Consider the following 21,284-nt stretch of genomic DNA (forward strand, 5'->3'; position numbering starts at 1 on the left):
TTCACTTTAAGAGAGTGCAGGAAGTTTGAAAGAATTTTTGATATAAATACTTTTTTATGGTGAATTCCTGATTCATTCAAAGCATTGTCCATTTACAATTACAACCCCCCCCTTTGCGGTTCTGGTTTGTATGTTCCACTTTGAAAGAATTCATTAAAAGCTATCTAAAATTTAATACAGTTATTTTTTTTATTTTGAATGAAAGCACTGAAAGACAAGTAATAATCATTGATCAAAATTTGTAACATGAAGGAGAAAGGATATATCTAGAGAATACGGCTGATTGCGACAGGACAACTCAGTTAAAAGCCTCAAATATTTCCTCAGGTAGTTTTGGAAAATGATGATTAACGTTGACACGATAGAAAAACACCTTGACGTGATTTTTCTTCCAATTTGGCCATTTCTGCTTTAATGTTCAACGCACTTGCATAAATAATTGGTAGCATTTCCCAAATAGTTCTTCCTCTTCAATCATTTTCGTCTTCCTTTTCTGGCATTCCTTTTTTTTCTAAGGTAAATTTGCCTAATCTACAAGCTCGAAATCAGTAATCCCATTCTGACATCAACAAAATATCATCATAGACAGCGTTCATTTGTTTCCAACAACAATTCTCCTTCAATTGTAAGAAAAAATGCAAAGCTGTCAAAGAATTGTGTTTTTGGCACAAAATGGGACACTTCAATCCTACAAAATATGATTTTTACTTTCAGTGAAAATAGCACATATTGAAAGAAGCCATATGAATGAATAAGGCATGAATTTAGCAACAATATCACAAGATACGATCTCTATAAGCTTCCTGCAGTACTCGTTGACTTTCAGTATTACTTTTCTTGAATACCGATAAAAAAGCAAAGCTCGCTCAAATTGTGTTTAATAAGCACAAAATACGACGCATTTTCTTATATATCTTACTTTTGATCAAAGTAACATATGCGAAAGTAACATAATTGTATTTTGGCATGATGTTAGCAACTCTATAACACAATGCGATCCCCATAAGCTTCTTGCAGCATTTCGCTTTAATTGTAAGGAAAAAAGCAAAGCTTGATGCATTATGTATACCCTTGGAAAAAAATGTAATATACTATATGGATATTTTGTTCACTTTTCGACAAATTCTGGTACTGAAAGCTAAATTCCAGTAATTATGTTTTACCCTAAATTTAGCAATAATTTGATTTGCTGCGAACACCAAATGCTTCCTGTAATATTCGGTGACTCTCAGGAACAAATTTTTTTCAACTAAAAGCAAAAACGTTTTCTGCAAATTGAATTTGAGTAGTTCAGACTGTAAGGAATTTTTAAAAATATACCATTAGTTGAAAATTCCTTAAAGTTGATGCGTGCTAATAATTTGTATTTTTATTTTACCTAATTAATATTTTCTTGGTAGAAAAAATTAATTATTCCGAAAATTAGACACTTTAAATGGACTATAATTCGATATATTTCATTTAAATCAAGAATATCCAAAATTTTAAGTGATATATGTCATTTTGTACTATCAAACATTTTCTATTTTTTATTTCTTTCATTATAAAAACAGAGAACATTTCACTTGTTCTAAGTTTATATAATGTTCATAGAATTAAATTCGAAAAACTCTAAAAATTAAATTAATAACAGGAGTTCGCATAATTAAATGCATTATTTATTTTTTCATAAATATTTTCAATCTGAAAAGCATTAAATTCTTTTTTTTTCAATAAATAAGCTGCTAATAATATAAATATAAATATAATAGATATAAATTTACTGCTAATATAATGTTTATAAATATTACACATCTATTAAATCTATTTTTTTTTCCTTTATTCTGAACAGGTATTTTTTTTTCCTTTTTTCAAGATGATATTTATAGGGAATAAATATGACGTAATTTTCGAATTTCCTAGTACATTCAATGGTTAAAACTTATATTGTAATTGTTTTTAAAAATAAAAATGGGATTACAAAAGGAATTTTAATCGTTATTGATGTTTAGTGCTATTTTGGAGGTAATTTTATTCAATATTATTTTACGTAATCGTAGCATTTTGTGTTTATGAACTTACCAGTTATTTCATCTCCGCGCAATTTCGATTTGCTTATAACAATATATGTTTTAAGAAAAAAAAGTATTTTTTATTCAGATTTAAAATGAAAATAATACATTTTTTTATGTATGCCATATTTTTATCAGATATAATTTCAACTTGGAAAATATTTTCTGTCATATGTAATTCAAATATAAACGAGGTCCTATCGGCTGAGAATGTATCATTTCCTTTAAGCTTTTCACTGAAATTAAAATGCAATTAATCCTTTGAAATCGCTTTAAAAATATAAAACTGAACATTAGAAAAATATCTTCTTGTAGTTTTTCGAATCAGATCCTTAATTTAAATTGACTCTAGATAAGTCTGCATCGAATAACTGAAATAATAATAAAAAATAATCATTCCATTATTTAATTTAACAAAAAATGAATTACCTTATCATTGAATGATAAGCATTTGATTACCTGAAACTGGCCAAATTATCATTATAAGGCTAAATCATTTTTTTTTCTTCGAACTATTTCAGCCTGAAATAAATAAAATATAAAACACTGTGTTTTCATAAGTATCCCATCTTTAAATAAAGTACACAAAAAAGGAAGAAGATTATAACATTTAAATTAAATTAATCAAATAATTATCATTTACAAAATCAAAATTTGATTCTGGGTTGAAATGCTGTTTATGCTAAACAAAAAATAATTTGATGTTTCTCCCATCCAAGAAAAAAAATTGCGAAAAAAAAATGTGGATTTCTAAATTCTGAGCAATCTAGTATTGAAACCACGTTTAAATTGCTCCACAGGTGATAGAAGCTTGCAACTTGGACGGTCAACATCGCAGAGTCCTGGTCAGTGACGTTCCACATCCTTATGGAATCGCCGTGACGAGTCGACATATCTATTGGACAGATTGGTCAGAGAGGTCCATTCTTCGAGTCAACAAACACACGGGGCGCAATATGGAGAATGTCTGCGCAAATCTACCGAATTTAATGGATATGCATTATATTCAGTTGAATGATACAGGTACGATCATTTATATAAACAAGACTTACAATATTAATATTAATATCATAAACGACTAAAATGATATCATTTTACTAAAAAATTAGTATTTGATTAAACAAATTTTGATTGCTAAAATAAAAATAATAATTTGATGATAATTAATTAGCTATAAATAATTATCATCAAATTACAGTTAACTACTACTGTATAGAAGGAGTGTGAATAAACACAGACAAATAAACTTTGAAATAATGTTTCAAAAAGCATTATTTTCTTGATTTTGAATTTTAGAGGCAAAAACAGTTTAATGTTTCACTTTTGTAAGAATTTTACAAAAGAGGACTCCACCAAGGCATTGTGTATATTTGTCTGAAGTAAGCTAAATCATTAAATCAGACTTCGCAACTTTAATAGTGTTCACTAGAGTAGCGTGTAAGTATCGAACGATGAGGTGCATATTTGCCTTTTGATTATGGTTCGAAATTATGATGGGGCCGCTGGGGCCTGGTTTTAATGCCTCGGCTTCGTCACCGAAGGGTTTCAGGTTCGAGACCCGATTCCACCGAAGAACCGTCGTGTAAGTGGGTCTGGTGCACGTTACATGTCCGGACCAAACGTCCTCCCGCTGGTGTGGTGTGTTGTGGAGAGAGTGGTGCCAGCTCAGGTGTCGTTCTCGTCATCTGACCGCGGTTCAAGAGTACGAGATCCATCCCTAAATAGCCCTAGTGTTGCGTTAAAACGGGAGGTTATGAGAAATTATGATGGCTGCCGAAATATTTCCATAATGTTGCTTGAAAGTTATAAAATTCTAAAGATCCCGAAATAATTCATATAACTGGCGGTATTCCTGCACATTTATCTAGGTTTAGAATTTTTAGCTGCCCTTTATACAAACTCTCGAACACGGAAATTATAAATGTGCCGAACGTTACAGAAATATCGGAATTAAAAAAAATAATCTAATACTTGAAAAAAAAATGACTTAAGCACATTACTAAAGGTGCCAGAAAATCTTAAAACTCCTAAATACATGGTGATAGAAATTGACAGTCTTATCCCAAATATTTAAAATGTTAAAGTATTTGCCTTTATTTTGTTGTGGAACGAAAATTTTAGAAATATAGGGAGTTTTGAGAAGATTTTCTGAAAATCGTTACCTGCTCCTTGTTAAACAGGGTGATAAATGTATATAAGATGAGGAAATAGGTTAAATATTAATCACTTTGTGGCTAGGGAGCAATTTCCTTGAAAGGGAAGACAGTTCGGAGAATGGGCTAGTGATATGGATGGATTATTATAGAGACCATAGCTGTCCACAACCAAATCTGTCAATATAACATCATTCAGTGGTGGCGAAATGGTCGTCTGTCTGTACACAATAAGAGATACCAAATTTTTTTACCATTGGCAGTTATAGAATTTCAAAGCTTTTCTGTTTATACCTTTTACCGATAAAATTATTATCTTATCTCCATAAGATAAAGTAGGGTATCTCCAGATTGTTGTTCGCCATTCTACAATAGACAATATTTGGAAACTTCGTAATAATATGTTGGGAATTTAGTGCTAATAGGGTAGTCACCATATCAATATCACCCAAATATTCCGCTTTTTATATAAAATTCTTTGTCTGAATCGAATCAGTTTAATTTTTTATCCATTAATTATTCTATATAATTATAATCCTATCGAAATAAGATAAAATACGATATCTCCAGATTGTTTGATATTCTATATGATGGACAATATTTGGAGACATCGTAACAATAATGTTGAGAATTGGTGCTGATAGGGTAGTCACCGTATTAGTATCACCCTACGATTCCACTTGTTAAATAAAATTCTGTAAATCTGAATCGAATCAGTTTAATTTTTTTATCCATTAATTATTCTACATTATTATAATCCTATTGGAATAAGATAAAGTACGATATCTGCAGATGGTTGTTTGATATTCTATATGATGGACAATATTTGGAGACATCGTAACAATAATGTTGAGAATTGGTGCTGATAGGGTAGTCACCGTATTAGTATCACCCTACGATTCCACTTGTTAAATAAAATTCTGTAAATCTGAATCGAATCAGTTTAATTTTTTTATCCATTAATTATTCTACATTATTATAATCCTATTGGAATAAGATAAAGTACGATATCTGCAGACGGTTGTTTGATATTCTATATGATGGACAATATTTGGAGACATCGTAACAATAATGTTGAGAATTGGTGCTGATAGGGTAGTCACCGTATTAGTATCACCCTACGATTCCACTTGTTAAATAAAATTCTGTAAATCTGAATCGAATCAGTTTAATTTTTTTATCCATTAATTATTCTACATTATTATAATCCTATTGGAATAAGATAAAGTACGATATCTGCAGATGGTTGTTTGATATTCTATATGATGGACAATATTTGGAGACATCGTAACAATAATGTTGAGAATTGGTGCTGATAGGGTAGTCACCGTATTAGTATCACCCTACGATTCCACTTGTTAAATAAAATTCTGTACATCTGAATCGAATCAGTTTAATTTTCAACATTCTCTTACCATTCTTGAAATATGAATGGCAGCAATAATTTATTAATATCAATATTCCAGGGGAAAACAAATGCGCAGGTCACAATGGAGGCTGCAGTCACTTGTGTCTGAGAACCTCCTTAGGTTACTCTTGCGCATGCCCAACGGGAATCAAACTGCAAGACAACAACAACGCTTGTGAAGAAGGTAAAGTGATTTAAAGTTAATTTAATTTTCCCCTCCTCATTAAATTTGTCTTCCTAATATGCCCCGATTACGACCACCCATTAAACATAATTAATATTTCACAAGAAGATTCATTAATAATCTTCTGACATGGTGTAACAGGATTTCATTCGCTCCTTTTAGAGAATCGTTTCTGTTAATTTTGCATAATAATGTTCCAAGACAGTGTAAATTTACCGAGACTGGAATAGCATTTTAAAGGTGATTTACAAAGTGACTTCATGAACTCATTTTCGGAATATAATGAATGGGATTTATACTGTGATAATATCATTAAAGGGAATTTAAGATCTGTAATGAAACGAATTTTCTGGATGTAGGTTTGCAATAAGATTGTGAAATAAAATAAATTAACCATTCATCCAATGTATACAAATCAGATTTTATTCCAATATTATATTTTTAAATAATGGAAAATATGTTGAAACTTTATTGAAGTTAATATTTTAAAAATAACAGAGAAGTGATTTTAATATGTAAAATTGTTTGTGAAGCAATAAGAAATTATTTAATGTCAATCCTCCATTCACTGAATTTCTTAAAATTTTTTGTTCTAATTTTTTTTTAAATATTTAATTCAAATGCTTGGATAAAAACACTACGCCACAATTTCCTCTAAAGTCATTAATTATGTGGAAAATAATTTGGAACTTCGAAGTTTTGACATCACTTTATGGAAGTACTATATTTGTTATAATAATACATTATTTGGTTATATTTCAAATGTTAATGACAATATAAAATATAAAACGTTAAAATTAAAAGTTGCATTAATTTTAGCAAATAATTCTGTGCATAGTATAAAATATAAAAAAAAACAGAAAAAAATGGAGAAAAAAAAACTTAGGAACAAAACAATCAAGTATCTTATACATACAAATATAAGAACGATTTTGAATTATCTAAACATTCACCTTGGTCTTATGTAACATATTTGTTTCTGGCAAGCTTCTAATGAGAAATTATCTTATACTGCCATCCAAAAATTGAAGCATGAAATTCACTGAAGTGAATTTTATGGTCCCAATAAATCTCAAAGGTTTTAAATTGATAAAGTATTATGGAAAAAATAACGGAATTTAAAAATACTGTTAGAAATAATAAGTTAAAATAGTTTTTAATAGCTATGTAATAATATACTGTAATAAGCTCAAACGAATGTAGAATCAAGCATTTTATCTACCTTTACTTAATTACATTTAATATATTAGTTGAGTTTCCAAAAATTTATGAGTATTGGCTTTACGAAATTAAATATTGTTGATTCTACCAAAATTGTTGGTATAATGTTAAATTTATTTAAATCGGGAGTATATCTAATTTATAATATTAAAAATTTGTTTTGTCGCAACTAAAAATATCTCAAAGACGTTATGATCAATCAATTTTCTGTACACATGTTAAAAATGTTAATGAAAGTTTCGAAGAATGAGATAGATAAATTTGTTGAATATTAGAAAAAATGTATTAGAAATAAATGAAAATTTCTTAATTAATTGAATTTTGCTCAATTTATTTTCTTAAACGTTGTTTATATCTTACCATATGAATTTTTATCAAATTAATCCATTACTTTGATACCAAATCCTCTAATAATATTTTGTTTTCTACGTAACAGCTCCGTCAACATTTCTATTGTTTGCCAATAGAGAAAGCGTACGGCGTATATCTTTGGACACTACGGAAAATATGGATGTCATACTTCCAGTTCCAGATACTTATAACACAGTTGCTGTAGATTTTGACTACCAAGAGAAGGAAATATACTACTCGGATGTGAAATTGGATGTTATTCGGTAAGTTTTAAGAAAGATATTTTATTTTCAGTCTATTGAATAATCGTATAAGTCGTTTTCATATGTAAATTAAATAGATTCAGACGATTGTTTCCAAAGCCAACAGTCAGAAAGATGTTTTGGCTGTTAGAAAAATATCGTTTGTTTCCTCGTTGTAATTGACTTAAAATGTAAAATAAATCCACAAGTATTAATGTATTCAGAGAAGACAAAACTTCGTTGTTAGTAGAATCTTAAAGTCTTCTTCGTTGTTTGTTGATACACCACAGAGAAAAATATTAGTTTCCATTTTTTAATCTTGATATTTCTATTCAGAAAACTTTATTCAGATCTGCTATTCAGAGTTTTTTTTTCAGTTATCTCATCTTTCTAAAGAATTTCCTTCTCCTTCTGTTTTATCCAAAGTCAAGTACGTTTGGATCATTCGGTTCTGCTATTCTGTTCGCATTTGTAATGCGGATGTAAAATTTCGGCCCGTATGACCTGAAGATTAACTCTAGAAATCGATATCCTTTCTTTTTTTTTATATAAAGTATTGTTTGGGAATTAATAAGAATTGATTTAATAAAATAAACATAATATAACTGAAAAATAATAGAATAAATATGTGAATATAAAGCTTATGTGTCTAAAAGGAATTTTAAGCATTCTTTTATTTTATGTTTGTTTATATATTTTCCATTTGAACAAAAATATGATACACTGTAGTTTGCGGGTATGTTTTTATAATACTTATATATAATGTATTTCTATAAATATAATTGTTTCATCGAATTAACTTGAAATGCGAATATTTATAACTATTCCTCAATTAAAAACCGATAGCAAAAGTTTGACTTGTATCTATTATTTTGTAAAGATAATTTTGATTATAATACACTATTCTTCTTCATTTCTGGCGTAATAATAAAGTTTATGACTAGCATCTTTAATTTTGTAACGATAATTCTGATTATAATACACGATTCTTCATTTCTGGCTGATAATCGAAATGTTTTTATTTACTTAATTTAACTGGAATTAATTATTTTTTTTTTGATTACCTGTTATTGATATTAACTGATGTTCAAAAACAAATACGAATAAAGCAAAAATACCAGAATTACTATAAAAAATAATCTTAGGTCAAGTATTTTTCTTTTACTAATCCATGCTTTTAAAATTTGACCCAAGAGTATTTACAACTTCTTTCCTGATATTGATTGTAATTTAATATCATTTCTGGTTCTTGTATGATTACTATTCGATACATCAAGATGCTTTATGCTTAAGTAAGCACTTGAGCTGTGTATTTCTTTGTTAATCACTTAATTATGAAGTTCTGATTTATGTTTCTCTAGTACCAAGAATATTTACATTTCATTTTAGAAGGAATTGACACAGTCTGCAAGAAGTACAATTCCTGATATTGATTGTAATTTAATATCATTTCTGGTTCTTGTATGATTACTATTCGATACATCAAGATGCTTTATGCTTAAGTAAGCACTTGAGCTGTGTATTTCTTTGTTAATCACTTAATTATGAAGTTCTGATTTATGTTTCTCTAGTACCAAGAATATTTACATTTCATTTTAGAAGGAATTGACACAGTCTGCAAGAAGTACAATTATCGATCGCATGTAGAATTTTGTTCTCTTAATATATATGTTAGATCATTTACAGCTTACATTACTTGACATGGTTTTTGGTTTTGACTCGGCTTTTTTTTTCTCCCTTATAAAAATGGGATTTTTGAAAAAATGAAATTTATTGCTATATAAAGACGATAATTTAATTCAATAATTCAATAATTTATTTTATATGTGAGCTCAAAGGTTACGAAAAGAATTAATTATGTGCCAGTTGCAAAATTTTCATGTTAATAAAAAAAAAAAAAATTCTGAATTCTAACTGAATAAAAAAGAAACTGAATTTTTAACCATTTTAGCTATAATAGTTAGATTTAGAAGCTTCATAGAAGATATTTTGTTGTGATCCGCATGAATTTCAACATTTGTCAATAAAAATGGCGCGAATTATCTGGAATTCCTTTCTTCACAGTGTTCCTGGTTTGGTACATGCATACATGTATCTACATATTAAACATTTTTTCCGTATAATTTAAAAAAAAAAAACTTTTTCGATTATATGAGTCAACTTTCAAAAAAAAATATTTCTTTAAAAATTGAAAAAAAAAATTAATTTTTCAAAAAATTGCATATTTCTGATGCAAACTATAAAACTTTGGTATTCATCTTAAGCAGATTTTAATACCCTACATGCATTCAGCTCTTCACTTTTAGATATGAATTTTTTGACGTCGTATAATTTCGGAAAATGTAAGAAAACATTCTGTTTCAATTCATATTTTTTTCTCTTGAAATACGAAATTCTTCTTTCAGTTGAGAAAATACTTGGGATTTTCAAACTGGGCGCTTATTCAAGTGAATTAAAAATACATAGTTTATTTCGAATTTAAAATTATCTTTACAATCTTTCGCAGATATTGTTAAGATACAGAATCTACTTTCACATATTCTGCCACATATTTATATCCACTTCCACATATCCACCATCACCAATTCCACTTCCACATATTCAGACAGATACTTTCAAAAAAGAGGGGGGGGGGATGCATAGTAGAATTTTTTGAGACTTTTGAGATATTATTCAAAATGAATTAAATAATATCTCTGTATAAAATTAACTTAATTTTTTTCCAAAATAAATTATTATCATTTTTTTGCCTAAAATCGTAATAAACGCAATATTTCATTTGATCTTAATCAACGTTCTTTACCTATTTTCGTAATATATATATATTCTGATAAAATGAAATGTAGAGGCTGTAGAAATCTTACCCATTGGGCGACTATTTGGCGCCAAAACGCATTCAACCGCAACTCTTAGACGATTTTTTTTTGTCTGTAATTACTTTTTTACTTATTTCTGACATTTTCATTTTGATTACTTTCTGACATTTGCTGCAAAGGGTTATTGAAAACATTAGATTGTATTGCGAACTGAGAATTTACTACTATAAATATTTTATGGGATCTATATAAATACTCTAAAATGTCATCAATTATTAATTGCAGAAATGATTTCTTCTAAGATTGAATGTTTTTGATGACTTCAACGTCATGCTAAAATCGACTGAAAATTCAAAGTCTCAGTGAAATTGATTATGATTTTACAATTATTATTTTTCTATCATTTCATATGAATTTAAACAGTCCAAGATAGATGATGCAGTTAAAAATGGTGGAGATAAATTCTCCTGGTTGAAATATTTGCTCCAATATCTGGAAGTGGAATATGCTACCTAGTTCTTAATTTTAATTTTTAATTTTTTTATATCCAGAAACCTTTGCAAAACACATTGCAATTAATATAAATTACTAATAAGATATGATAGTTATACCATAATTAAGATATTTTTATGTCAAATACTTCATTAAATGAATCGATCAGATGTCTTTGTGATTCAATTCATTGTTAGATATTTTCTGATTTTTGTAAATTTCAAGGGAAATAATATTCTTTTTAATTTTTAAAGCATTTATTTGGGCCCCGCTTAACCAGTGTTTGTCCTTGTACCATGAAAACACCATCAAATCTAATCAAATTAAGGAATTTATTTGTTGATTTGTTTCAGAAAAATTATGATGCATCAATTAATAGTTTATAATGTAGGAAAAACAATTTTCTCAATTTTATTTTTTGAACATAACCGAAATGACCTTTGAGAGAATCATATAATGAAGCTGAATTACTGTAAAAATTTTAAAAAAAATAATAAAAGATGACAAAATTTTTAATGGAAGTAAAAAGTCTAAAAGTCGTTAGTGTCTAATAGGAAGCTTTATCGATAAAAGGTAGAATGAGATATTAGGCTGTTCTATGATTTCCTTTCCAATCAAGCAATTATCCAACTTTTAACTTTCATAATTTAAATTATTCTACAAAATAAATGCTTTCATTCAGTATATAATGCCCAGAATTATAATGAAAATAGTTTTATTGTTTTAAATTTAATTATTTAATTATTATTAGTGGCAAAAAAATAAATCTTTCTTACTTTAGAATCTTATTTTCTAAAATTTGATGAACAATACAAATAGCTATTTTGTATACTTTTACCAAAAATGTTTTTAAAAATGTTAATCCTTTTAGGATTCGTTTTTTTTCCATCAACTTCCAGATACTTAGGATTTTTATAGAATACTTAACTAATCCAAGCATTTTTGTTTCTTTAAGAATCCTCAAACTTTTTTATTTGCATAATAAAAAAGCATTTTTCATGTTGGGATAAATAAATTCAAAGCCTTTATCTATTCATTCGATATCTTGAATCTTAAGTTATTGCATACTTCGCCATAAGGATTTTATTGAGATATATGAGATAATTTATTCCTAAAATTTTATCCCTAAGGTTTTTGAAGTATAACATTTTTATGCTTTGAAACATCACATCACTTTGCTCTTATTTATAAAATGTAAAACCACCTTAAAACCACATCCAAGAGTTTTTTTTTTTTTTTTTTTTTTTTTTTTTTTTTGTCTTAATTCGCAAGAAAATACAACTGCTAAGTCAAAAATTGAAGTTGAAACAGTTTTAGTCATAAGGTGTGAGGAAAGAGAATTGTGAAGGCTCTATTTTACAACAAAATAATGGAAATGTATAATAATTTGGTATTTATCTTCTTTAATTCGTGATTTTTAACAGTTTTTGTTAAACTTTTAAGTGCACAGAAAACCCTGTAGCTATTACTTGTAAATATTTCTAACTATTATTTGCATTCATTTATTCCGTTAACCCTTTTTCTTCGGTTTCTAACTGGCTGTGCAAAGTGGCTCATTAAGTTGACTCCCTTTATACTCTGCGATTATTTTTGAATAGTTAAATTTCTCTTATAAACGCATTGTTGCTTTTGATATATAGCTGCTTCACCGCAAGCTTACTTGATTATTTGAAAAATCTCGGTAAAAAATTTGTGTAAGTTCAGGTTCGAACTCGCAGCGTTAGGGTTCATACCCCAGTAAAAAAGCCACTAGACAAAAATGTACACTACTTTTCGGGCGTGGTTATCTGGCTTATGAAGTTACCACCACAATACTTCCTCACAAGTGAGTCGGTGGAGCTTATCGCGCCAGGCATTATGGCGACCGACGAAAGTGATTATCGAGCCAGGCATTAAGGCGGCTGACGAACGTTGTTATCGCGCCAAGCGTTATGGTAGGCGACGGCGAGCGTGTGCCACGGTAGATGGAGCCACGACAGCTGAACGACGGATGCGATTGTTTAGAACCAGGGTCACCAATGTGTAAGCTTTGAAAGGTTCGAATTCGCAACCTTAGGGCTCAGAGCCGAGTAACAAAGCCACTAGACAAAAGTGTACACTCCATTCCGGAGGTTGTTATCTGGCTTATGACGTTACCACCACAGATTTATCTAACTAATTATAAAATTCGAATACTTAGACAAGTGTCGACAATCGAAATGTTTTCCTCGCAAAATGGAGTTCCAAAGAGTTGTGATCGTCTTTCACGCACACTCGCTTGAACTGGATAAAAATCACTTCAGAACAGTTAGTCATGTAACAATTCAATTCTTATTCAATGGAAAATTCAAATGACCTAATTCATTTGGATAATATTTAAATATGAACGTAGTATCACGTATTTTTAAGTACTGCGTTATTATCGATCCAAGTTCTGTGATCCCCTGTATTAACTCTATCAATATTAAAAGATCTCAAACACCAGTTCAACGACACTACGATGGTCGCCGGAGACGCCTCCATATCACTGTGGGATTTTATTCGCTTTTCTTTAAATATAACTGATTTAAATAACTTCGGAAGTGAATTTTCGTTAGAAAGCACTTGCCCATATGAGTTTTATGGATTAGGATGATTTCTGGGAACTCTTAAAGGATACTGGAATCAATCAAACTTTTTAAAAAGACGGGATGCATTTCGTTTTGTGTGTGTGTGTGTGTGTGTGTGTGTGTGTGTGTGTGTGTGTGTGTGTGTGTGTGTGTGTGTGTGTGTGTGTGTGTGTGTGTGTGTGTGTGTGTGTGTGTGTGTGTGTGTGTGTGTGTGTGTGTGTGTGTGTGTGTGTGTGTGTGTGTGTGTGTGTGTGTGTGTGTGTGTGTGTGTGTGTGTGTGTGTGTGTGTGTGTGTGTGTGTGTGTGTGTGTGTGTGTGTGTGTGTGTGTGTGTGTGTGTGTGTGTGTGTGTGTGTGTGTGTGTGTGTGTGTGTGTGTGTGTGTGTGTGTGTGTGTGTGTGTGTGTGTGTGTGTGTGTGTGTGTGTGTGTGTGTGTGTGTGTGTGTGTGTGTGTGTGTGTGTGTGTGTGTGTGTGTGTGTGTGTGTGTGTGTGTGTGTGTGTGTGTGTGTGTGTGTGTGTGTGTGTGTGTGTGTGTGTGTGTGTGTGTGTGTGTGTGTGTGTGTGTGTGTGTGTGTGTGTGTGTGTGTGTGTGTGTGTGTGTGTGTGTGTGTGTGTGTGTGTGTGTGTGTGTGTGTGTGTGTGTGTGTGTGTGTGTGTGTGTGTGAAAAGGTAGGGGTGTTTTCTTATCTTTGAAAGAGAAACTAGGGCATTACTGAGTTCTGAGGTACTGAATTCTAATGATCTTAGGAATGAGAAGATCAAGATTATTTAAATTTGTAAATCCTTAGGGCATTGCCCCTATAACCAGAATAAGAGTGAATGTATTATTATAATAAAATTAGAGAATAGGCACGATGCATTTTCTCATGATGGAATTACATTTTCATTTTTAACATCAATCCTTCATTTGGTCTCACTGCATAGTCTTTATGGCAAAGTCCATTCTATTAAAACTTCGTAAAACCCACTCTAGAAGAAACTTCTTAATTTACTAGAATAATTCTATTCTTTATATATGTTTCAACTTAAGCTTTAACTTCGAATTAATTAGAAGTTATTATCAAGCCCCACTATACAAGGAATGTCCCAAAATTAATGCAAGATTTGAATTTGCCACCATTTGTACAGTAAAGTGTTGGCAACCCTATTTAAAAATACCACTTGACAGTTGATAGTTTTGGGTTACTAAAAATATAGCGTTTCATGTCAGAACAACGTGTTAACACAGGATTTGAATTAAATAAATAAAACAGTTTTTTCCCCTTTAAATTTTTATTGAATCGTAAAGTACACGGGTGGGCTATGTATGGAATAACACGCAGGGAAAACGGCTTTCACGGCTTTTCTGACACAAGCGCATCCTTTTGTATAAATGTAACGGAATTTCGTTGTTATGCGTGCGTGTTGTAGGCTTGTTGGTATAGATATTCGACTTTAAATAATTCCGTATCAAGAAAACCAATGGTGTTAAATCACACGATCTAGGAGACCAATTCTCAATTTTTCGAACTTTGGCCGCCATACCTTCATTATTTTTGAAATATTATTCAACAATGAAAACACGTTATTCTATCGTGTAACGCTTCATTTTTACTAACCCTAAACTGTCAGCTGTTTTTTAATAAGATTGCCAACACAATACTGCACAAATGAGGGCAAATTCAAATCTTGCGTCAATTTTGGGACACCCTTTATAAAGACTATTATTAGCTTTTATTACGTAACATAATAACTTTGATTTAATTTCTTTCTGGCTTGTTATATTAAATTATTGTTGGAATAGACAAAATTCTCGATTTTAGCAATAGTCTATAACATAAAAAGTTAGAATCGGCAAAACACCGTCACTTGTCACTAACAGTCTAATAGCAGAATATGTCAAGCCTTGTCTCTCTCTTTAGGAATACTTTTTTATTATTTCACTGAAGAATTTATCTTTGCTAAATGGCATTCCAAGAGTCAAACAAAATGGCAGATGACTCTAAAAAAACCACTTCTCATTCAAAATATTACTTTATCTAATATCACTAGAAATCTATACCGATTGTTGGAGCAGTCGTTTCAAGAGTAAATACAACAAAAAAAAAATATCTCGTTATTCGTAAGCAAATTTGAAGGAGTACCAAACTGACAAAATGTCACAAGAAAGATTTATTTTCTTTGACCTCTTTATAGACATGCGGAATAACATTATGCAACATCTTGACAAAGAAACAGAATCGACAATTCGTTTTCCTACCACGGACATACTCCATTCAAAACGAATACATGCATTCATCTGACAAGACAGGTGTTATTTTCTTTCATTCTTTCGATTTTTTTTCCTTTTGTCCCTGCAGCTCTTACAGTTTCATATAGACGCTACCAAAGAATTTTAAGTCAACCTAAAGCAGCAGTAGCCGAAGGGAGACAGATCCAAGCCTAAATTATATATTTTATTTTATTTTTTTCTGTTCCACATATATTTTTCTCTACGTTTTCTGAAATTGCTAAATTCCATCTCAAGATGAACTGGAAGAGGAGGCTGAATTATTCAAGAATTCGCTGCGAAAGTTCACTGTTGTGGGGGGGTAAAGAAATAATAATACTAAAAAAAATCGATGATTTTTCTGTGCGTTTTTCATCGCACAAGTTTTGAGTCGGTGGTACACTTATCTGTTTCGATATTTACGTATATTTTCCTTCTTTTTTTCTTTTTCCATTTTTTACAAAACTTTATTTTCTCTCGCTCCATATAAGTTTCCGGTTCAGTTATTTCCTTTTCCTTAATTCAATTTTTGGCATTCCTGGCGGATATCGCTGAATTCCTGAGCGCATACTGAATTATTTCTTTTCCTTTTTTTAAGAAATTCTTAAGCGAGAAACTCTTGATCTATTTAATATACTTCAAATTTAAACGTACGATTGTAAGTTTTTTTAGCAGCATTCATACTTTGAATTTGAAATACAATATGAATAAAGCAAAAACGGGTAATACCTACTACAAGCAAATACATCCGTGGTTAAAAGATTTTGTATTTGAATATAAATACTTCTACAACAAAATGATTTATTCTCCATCATTCTCTCTTCGTGATTAGAAAAATAAAATTGGTTCTTTAATCAATATTATCTATATCATATCAATGTTCTTTTTAATAATATGATTATTATGTGTTATTATTTTAAAAATTTGTTCAGATGAGCCCCAGAAGCACATATATATTGTACAATATTGTGTAATATTATATTATTCTATATTCAACAATATTATACAATATTGTAAATATTATCTAATATTATGCAATATTGTACGATATATATCTGCTACTGGGGTTCGTCTGAACAAATTTTTAAAATGACAATACATTATAATCACGTTAATAAAAAGACCATTGATATGATATAGATGATTAAAGAACCTATTGTACAATACAGTCATACAATATTATATAATATTTGATAATATTTGCAATATTGTATGATATTGTTGAATATGGAATAATATAATATTGTAAAATATTGTGCAACATGCTGTTCTACCTGGGAGAGTAAGCCAAAATAATACTTTTCCATAGTTGTATGCAATGAAATCTATAAAATATATTAATTAGGGTAATTTTCAGCAATCAATATCATAGAAGAAAGAGGTATACTATAGCGAAGAACAGGAATCGAAAGAAATTGTTTCATTAGCTAGGAATCAAAAGAAGATTGAGGCTGTTTTATTAACTAGCATTTCTCTAAAATAGATCCTCTGATGTGCGCTTTATGTAGGCTTGTAATCGGAGGCTTTCCTCGAAGCATAAAATAACCTTATATTACTTTTCATTTGAGGATTCCTACAGGAAGGTATTCTTCTTTCATATATTTTTGCTAAATCGGATTCTTCCTCGGTTGTTTACATGGTATTATTGCAGTGCTTTGACAAAAGAAGACACTTCTCTTTGATAAGTATTTGATTCCTGATTTGAAATGGATGTCTAAGCCAAATGATATAAGAACTGTCATTATCAGTTCTGGCAAATTCGATTTATTCCATTAGCATTTGTTATCAAAATATAAGTTGGCATGGTAAGTTTTTTTTCTATTATTACTTCAGTCCCTTATGTAACAAATTAATATTTTGAAAGATATTAACACTTCGGGAACAAAAATTGCTACAAATGTCGGAGTTGTTGGCTGTTATTGCTCTAAAGAAACCATGTCTAAAACTGTTTATATTTCTCAATACCGAACAGACCCAAACAATTGTTTAAAGGTTACACTGCGCCTAATAACCCTGTATTTTATTTAATGAGCTCATTTTCTCATCCAGTTACTGGTTCGATTTTGTTTCGTCTTATTTCATATGAAACCGCATCCTAGATAAGTCATCAATGGTCACCTGCCAAACCCTAACCCCCATTCCAAAAAAAGTGTCAACAAAAAAATAACACTCTTTCCTAAACTAAATTTGATTTTATACAATGACATTTAAATGCGTCATCAGTTTTCGCTGGCTGTACTCTGCCTTTCTGTTTCGAAAGATATTTCAAAATATAGTCTTAATACAGCTTGCAACCTTAAAAACTGGATCGATTTCATTATTTAGTTTCACTACTTTTTTTTGAATGGCTAAAAAATCAGAATGTTCTATGGTTATTGTACACAAAGGCAAATTAGTGTAATAATTACTTTTAGTTAATTTAATAAGATTTAATGAAAGGTGGTTGATATTACTAAATTAGTGATATTCAAATATTGAGCAAGCACCTGGTCACCGAAGGCGGTTGTTGCTTAAAATTTCTTGATTAATAATACTATAATCTTCAAAAAAGTGGGTTTTTTTCCATATCAAAAACTACTATTTTCTCATATGAAAGTTTATGATATTAATTGATTGGTGAGACCAGAGTCCCATTTTGATGTTATATAATATCTGCTTGTTCAGTTTCTGTTATTATAAGTAATTTGTTATAGATAGAAATATTTTTTTGTATTTCTGTATAATATATTATAATTAGCTTTCATGTGATGAATAATTAATCCATTTCTTATCTCCATTCAACCGGTGTGCCCTTTACTTTTCTCATTTGAATTGTTAAAATAGTTCCAAATCCGATTACGATGATAATCCGTTTCTTAAGAACCAAATTTGCATAGATCGCCAAGGGAAGAAAGTAATTGGCGGTAAAAAAGTTGAACAGATCGTATGAAAGAAAAATTCCACTTAAGTATGATTAGAAGATACGGCGATAAAAGGGGGGGGGGTCTTCTTTTTTTTTCTTCAAACAATATATTTTATTTGAGATTATATTGATGATAAGTAATTCTAATTCGTTTAATACAACTTCATCTTTCTTTCTTTTTAAGATTCAAAAGAACGATAAATTTTAATAATTTTTATCTTTTAATAATTAACGTTTGTTGCATGGTCTCAGGTTTTAATAAAGTATAGGTAACGCATATCAATATTGATAATTGATTTGAGATAATTTTATATACTTGATTTATGTGAAGAGGAAAATGGTACTTTTTCCGTTATAATAGTATCAGAATTTAACAACTAATGCTTGACACCAATTTTGTTACTATTTACGCTATGATAACAGATTATCTAAATATTAGTTCACAATGTTCCAAGCATTTATTTAAATTGTCACATTATACAGAATCTTGACAGTAATCGGAGCCAATATTTCGACTTGTCAACGACTGGCCTTTTGCTCACTGAACATACCAATTTTTTAAAAATAAATTCTACCCCATTTTTATCTTTTAATAATTAACGTTTGTTGCATGGTCTCAGGTTTTAATAAAGTATAGGTAACGCATATCAATATTGATAATTGATTTGAGATAATTTTATATACTTGATTTATGTGAAGAGGAAATTGGTACTTTTTCCGTTATAATAGTATCAGAATTTTTACTATTTACTCTATGATAACAGATTATCTAAATATTAGTTCACAATGTTCCAAGCATTTATTTAAATTGTCACATTATACAGAATCTTGACAGTAATCGGAGCCAATATTTCGACTTGTCAACGACTGGCCTTTTGCTCACTGAACATACCAATTTTTTAAAAATAAATTCTACCCAATTTTTATCTTTTAATAATTAACGTTTGTTGCATGGTCTCAGGTTTTAATAAAGTATAGATAACGCATATCAATATTGATAATTGATTTGAGATAATTTTATATACTTGATTTATGTGAAGAGGAAATTGGTACTTTTTCCGTTATAATAGTATCAGAATTTTTACTATTTACGCTATGATAACAGATTATCTAAATATTAGTTCACAATGTTCCAAGCATTTATTTAAATTGTCACATTATACAGAATCTTGACAGTAATCGGAGCCAATATTTCGGCTTGTCAACGACTGGCCTTTTGCTCACTGAACATACCAATTTTTTAAAAATAAATTCTACCCAATTTTTATCTTTTAATAATTAACGTTTGTTGCATGGTCTCAGGTTTTAATAAAGTATAGGTAACGCATATCAATATTGATAATTGATTTGAGTTAATTTTATATACTTGATTTATGTGAAGAGGAAATTGGTACTTTTTCCGTTATAATAGTATCAGAATTTAACAACTAATGCTTGACACCAATTTTGTTACTATTTACGCTATGATAACAGATTATCTAAATATTAGTTCACAATGTTCCAAGTATTTATTTAAATTGTCACATTATACAGAATCTTGACAGTAATCGGAGCCAATATTTCGGCTTGTCAACGACTGGCCTTTTGCTCACTGAACATACCAATTTTTTAAAAATAAATTCTACCCAATTTTTATCTTTTAATAATTAACGTTTGTTGCATGGTCTCAGGTTTTAATAAAGTATAGGTAACGCATATCAATATTGATAATTGATTTGAGTTAATTTTATATACTTGATTTATGTGAAGAGGAAATTGGTACTTTTTCCGTTATAATAGTATCAGAATTTAACAACTAATGCTTGACACCAATTTTGTTACTATTTACGCTATGATAACAGATTATCTAAATATTAGTTCACAATGTTCCAAGCATTTATTTAAATTGTCACATTATACAGAATCTTGACAGTAATCGGAGCCAATATTTCGGCTTGTCAACGACTGGCCTTTTGCTCACTGAACATACCAATTTTTTAAAAATAAATTCTACGCAATTAGGAATTAATAATTAAAATATTGTTGTTACAGAAAATAAAAATAATTTGGATAGTTTAAATTTAAAATAGGTTTATTTGTATCAGTGATGAATAATTTCACATTTTTTTAAATTTTTATTTTTTCTTTTTGTATTTATTTCAAAATCTAGCATTTTTTGGCTGCTTTCTTTTAATTTTTCATAGAAGATGCTTAAATTATGTTTACCAGACAGAATAAAAATTATTTCTTTAAAATTTAAATTAAATTTATTGTTATGCTTGCTGGCAACGGATATCATCAGGAACTATTTTCAGAGCAGAACTCTTTCTTAAAAGAAACTATATTTTTAAGTAGAATTTTTTGCCAATAAAGTTAACATAACAAGAAATAAAATATAATAAATCTAAATATTTGGAAAAAAAATCAGGTATCACCTGTGATATAATTTAACTACTTTACAATAAGCGTTCAAAGCAAGATTTTTTTAATTTCAAAATAAAAAATCCTTGGCATTAAAAGATGAGAAAATCACATACCACAACAGGAAACAATCCAGAAATCGGATTCTTTCCTGAAAATCAGATTTCTGGAAAAATTTTCTATTTTAAGAGATTTCTGTTGCAAGTTTTTTCTCCCATTCTAAAATTT

General features: G+C 29.6%; 1 protein-coding gene across 1 annotated transcript in view; it reads left to right on the top strand.

Annotated features, from left to right (window-relative positions):
- Nucleotides 1–21,284, top strand: part of LOC129981290 (low-density lipoprotein receptor-related protein 4-like) — a 733,213-nt gene that overhangs the window by 681,934 nt on the left and 29,995 nt on the right. The window contains exons 23-25 of the mRNA XM_056092063.1: nt 2,852–3,074; nt 5,671–5,796; nt 7,454–7,631. Of these exons, the coding sequence (XP_055948038.1) occupies nt 2,852–3,074; nt 5,671–5,796; nt 7,454–7,631 (527 nt within the window). The remainder of the gene's footprint in view (nt 1–2,851; nt 3,075–5,670; nt 5,797–7,453; nt 7,632–21,284) is intronic.

The sequence above is a fragment of the Argiope bruennichi genome, chromosome 8 (assembly GCF_947563725.1).
Source record: "Argiope bruennichi chromosome 8, qqArgBrue1.1, whole genome shotgun sequence".
NCBI classification, from domain to species: Eukaryota; Metazoa; Arthropoda; class Arachnida; order Araneae; family Araneidae; genus Argiope; species Argiope bruennichi.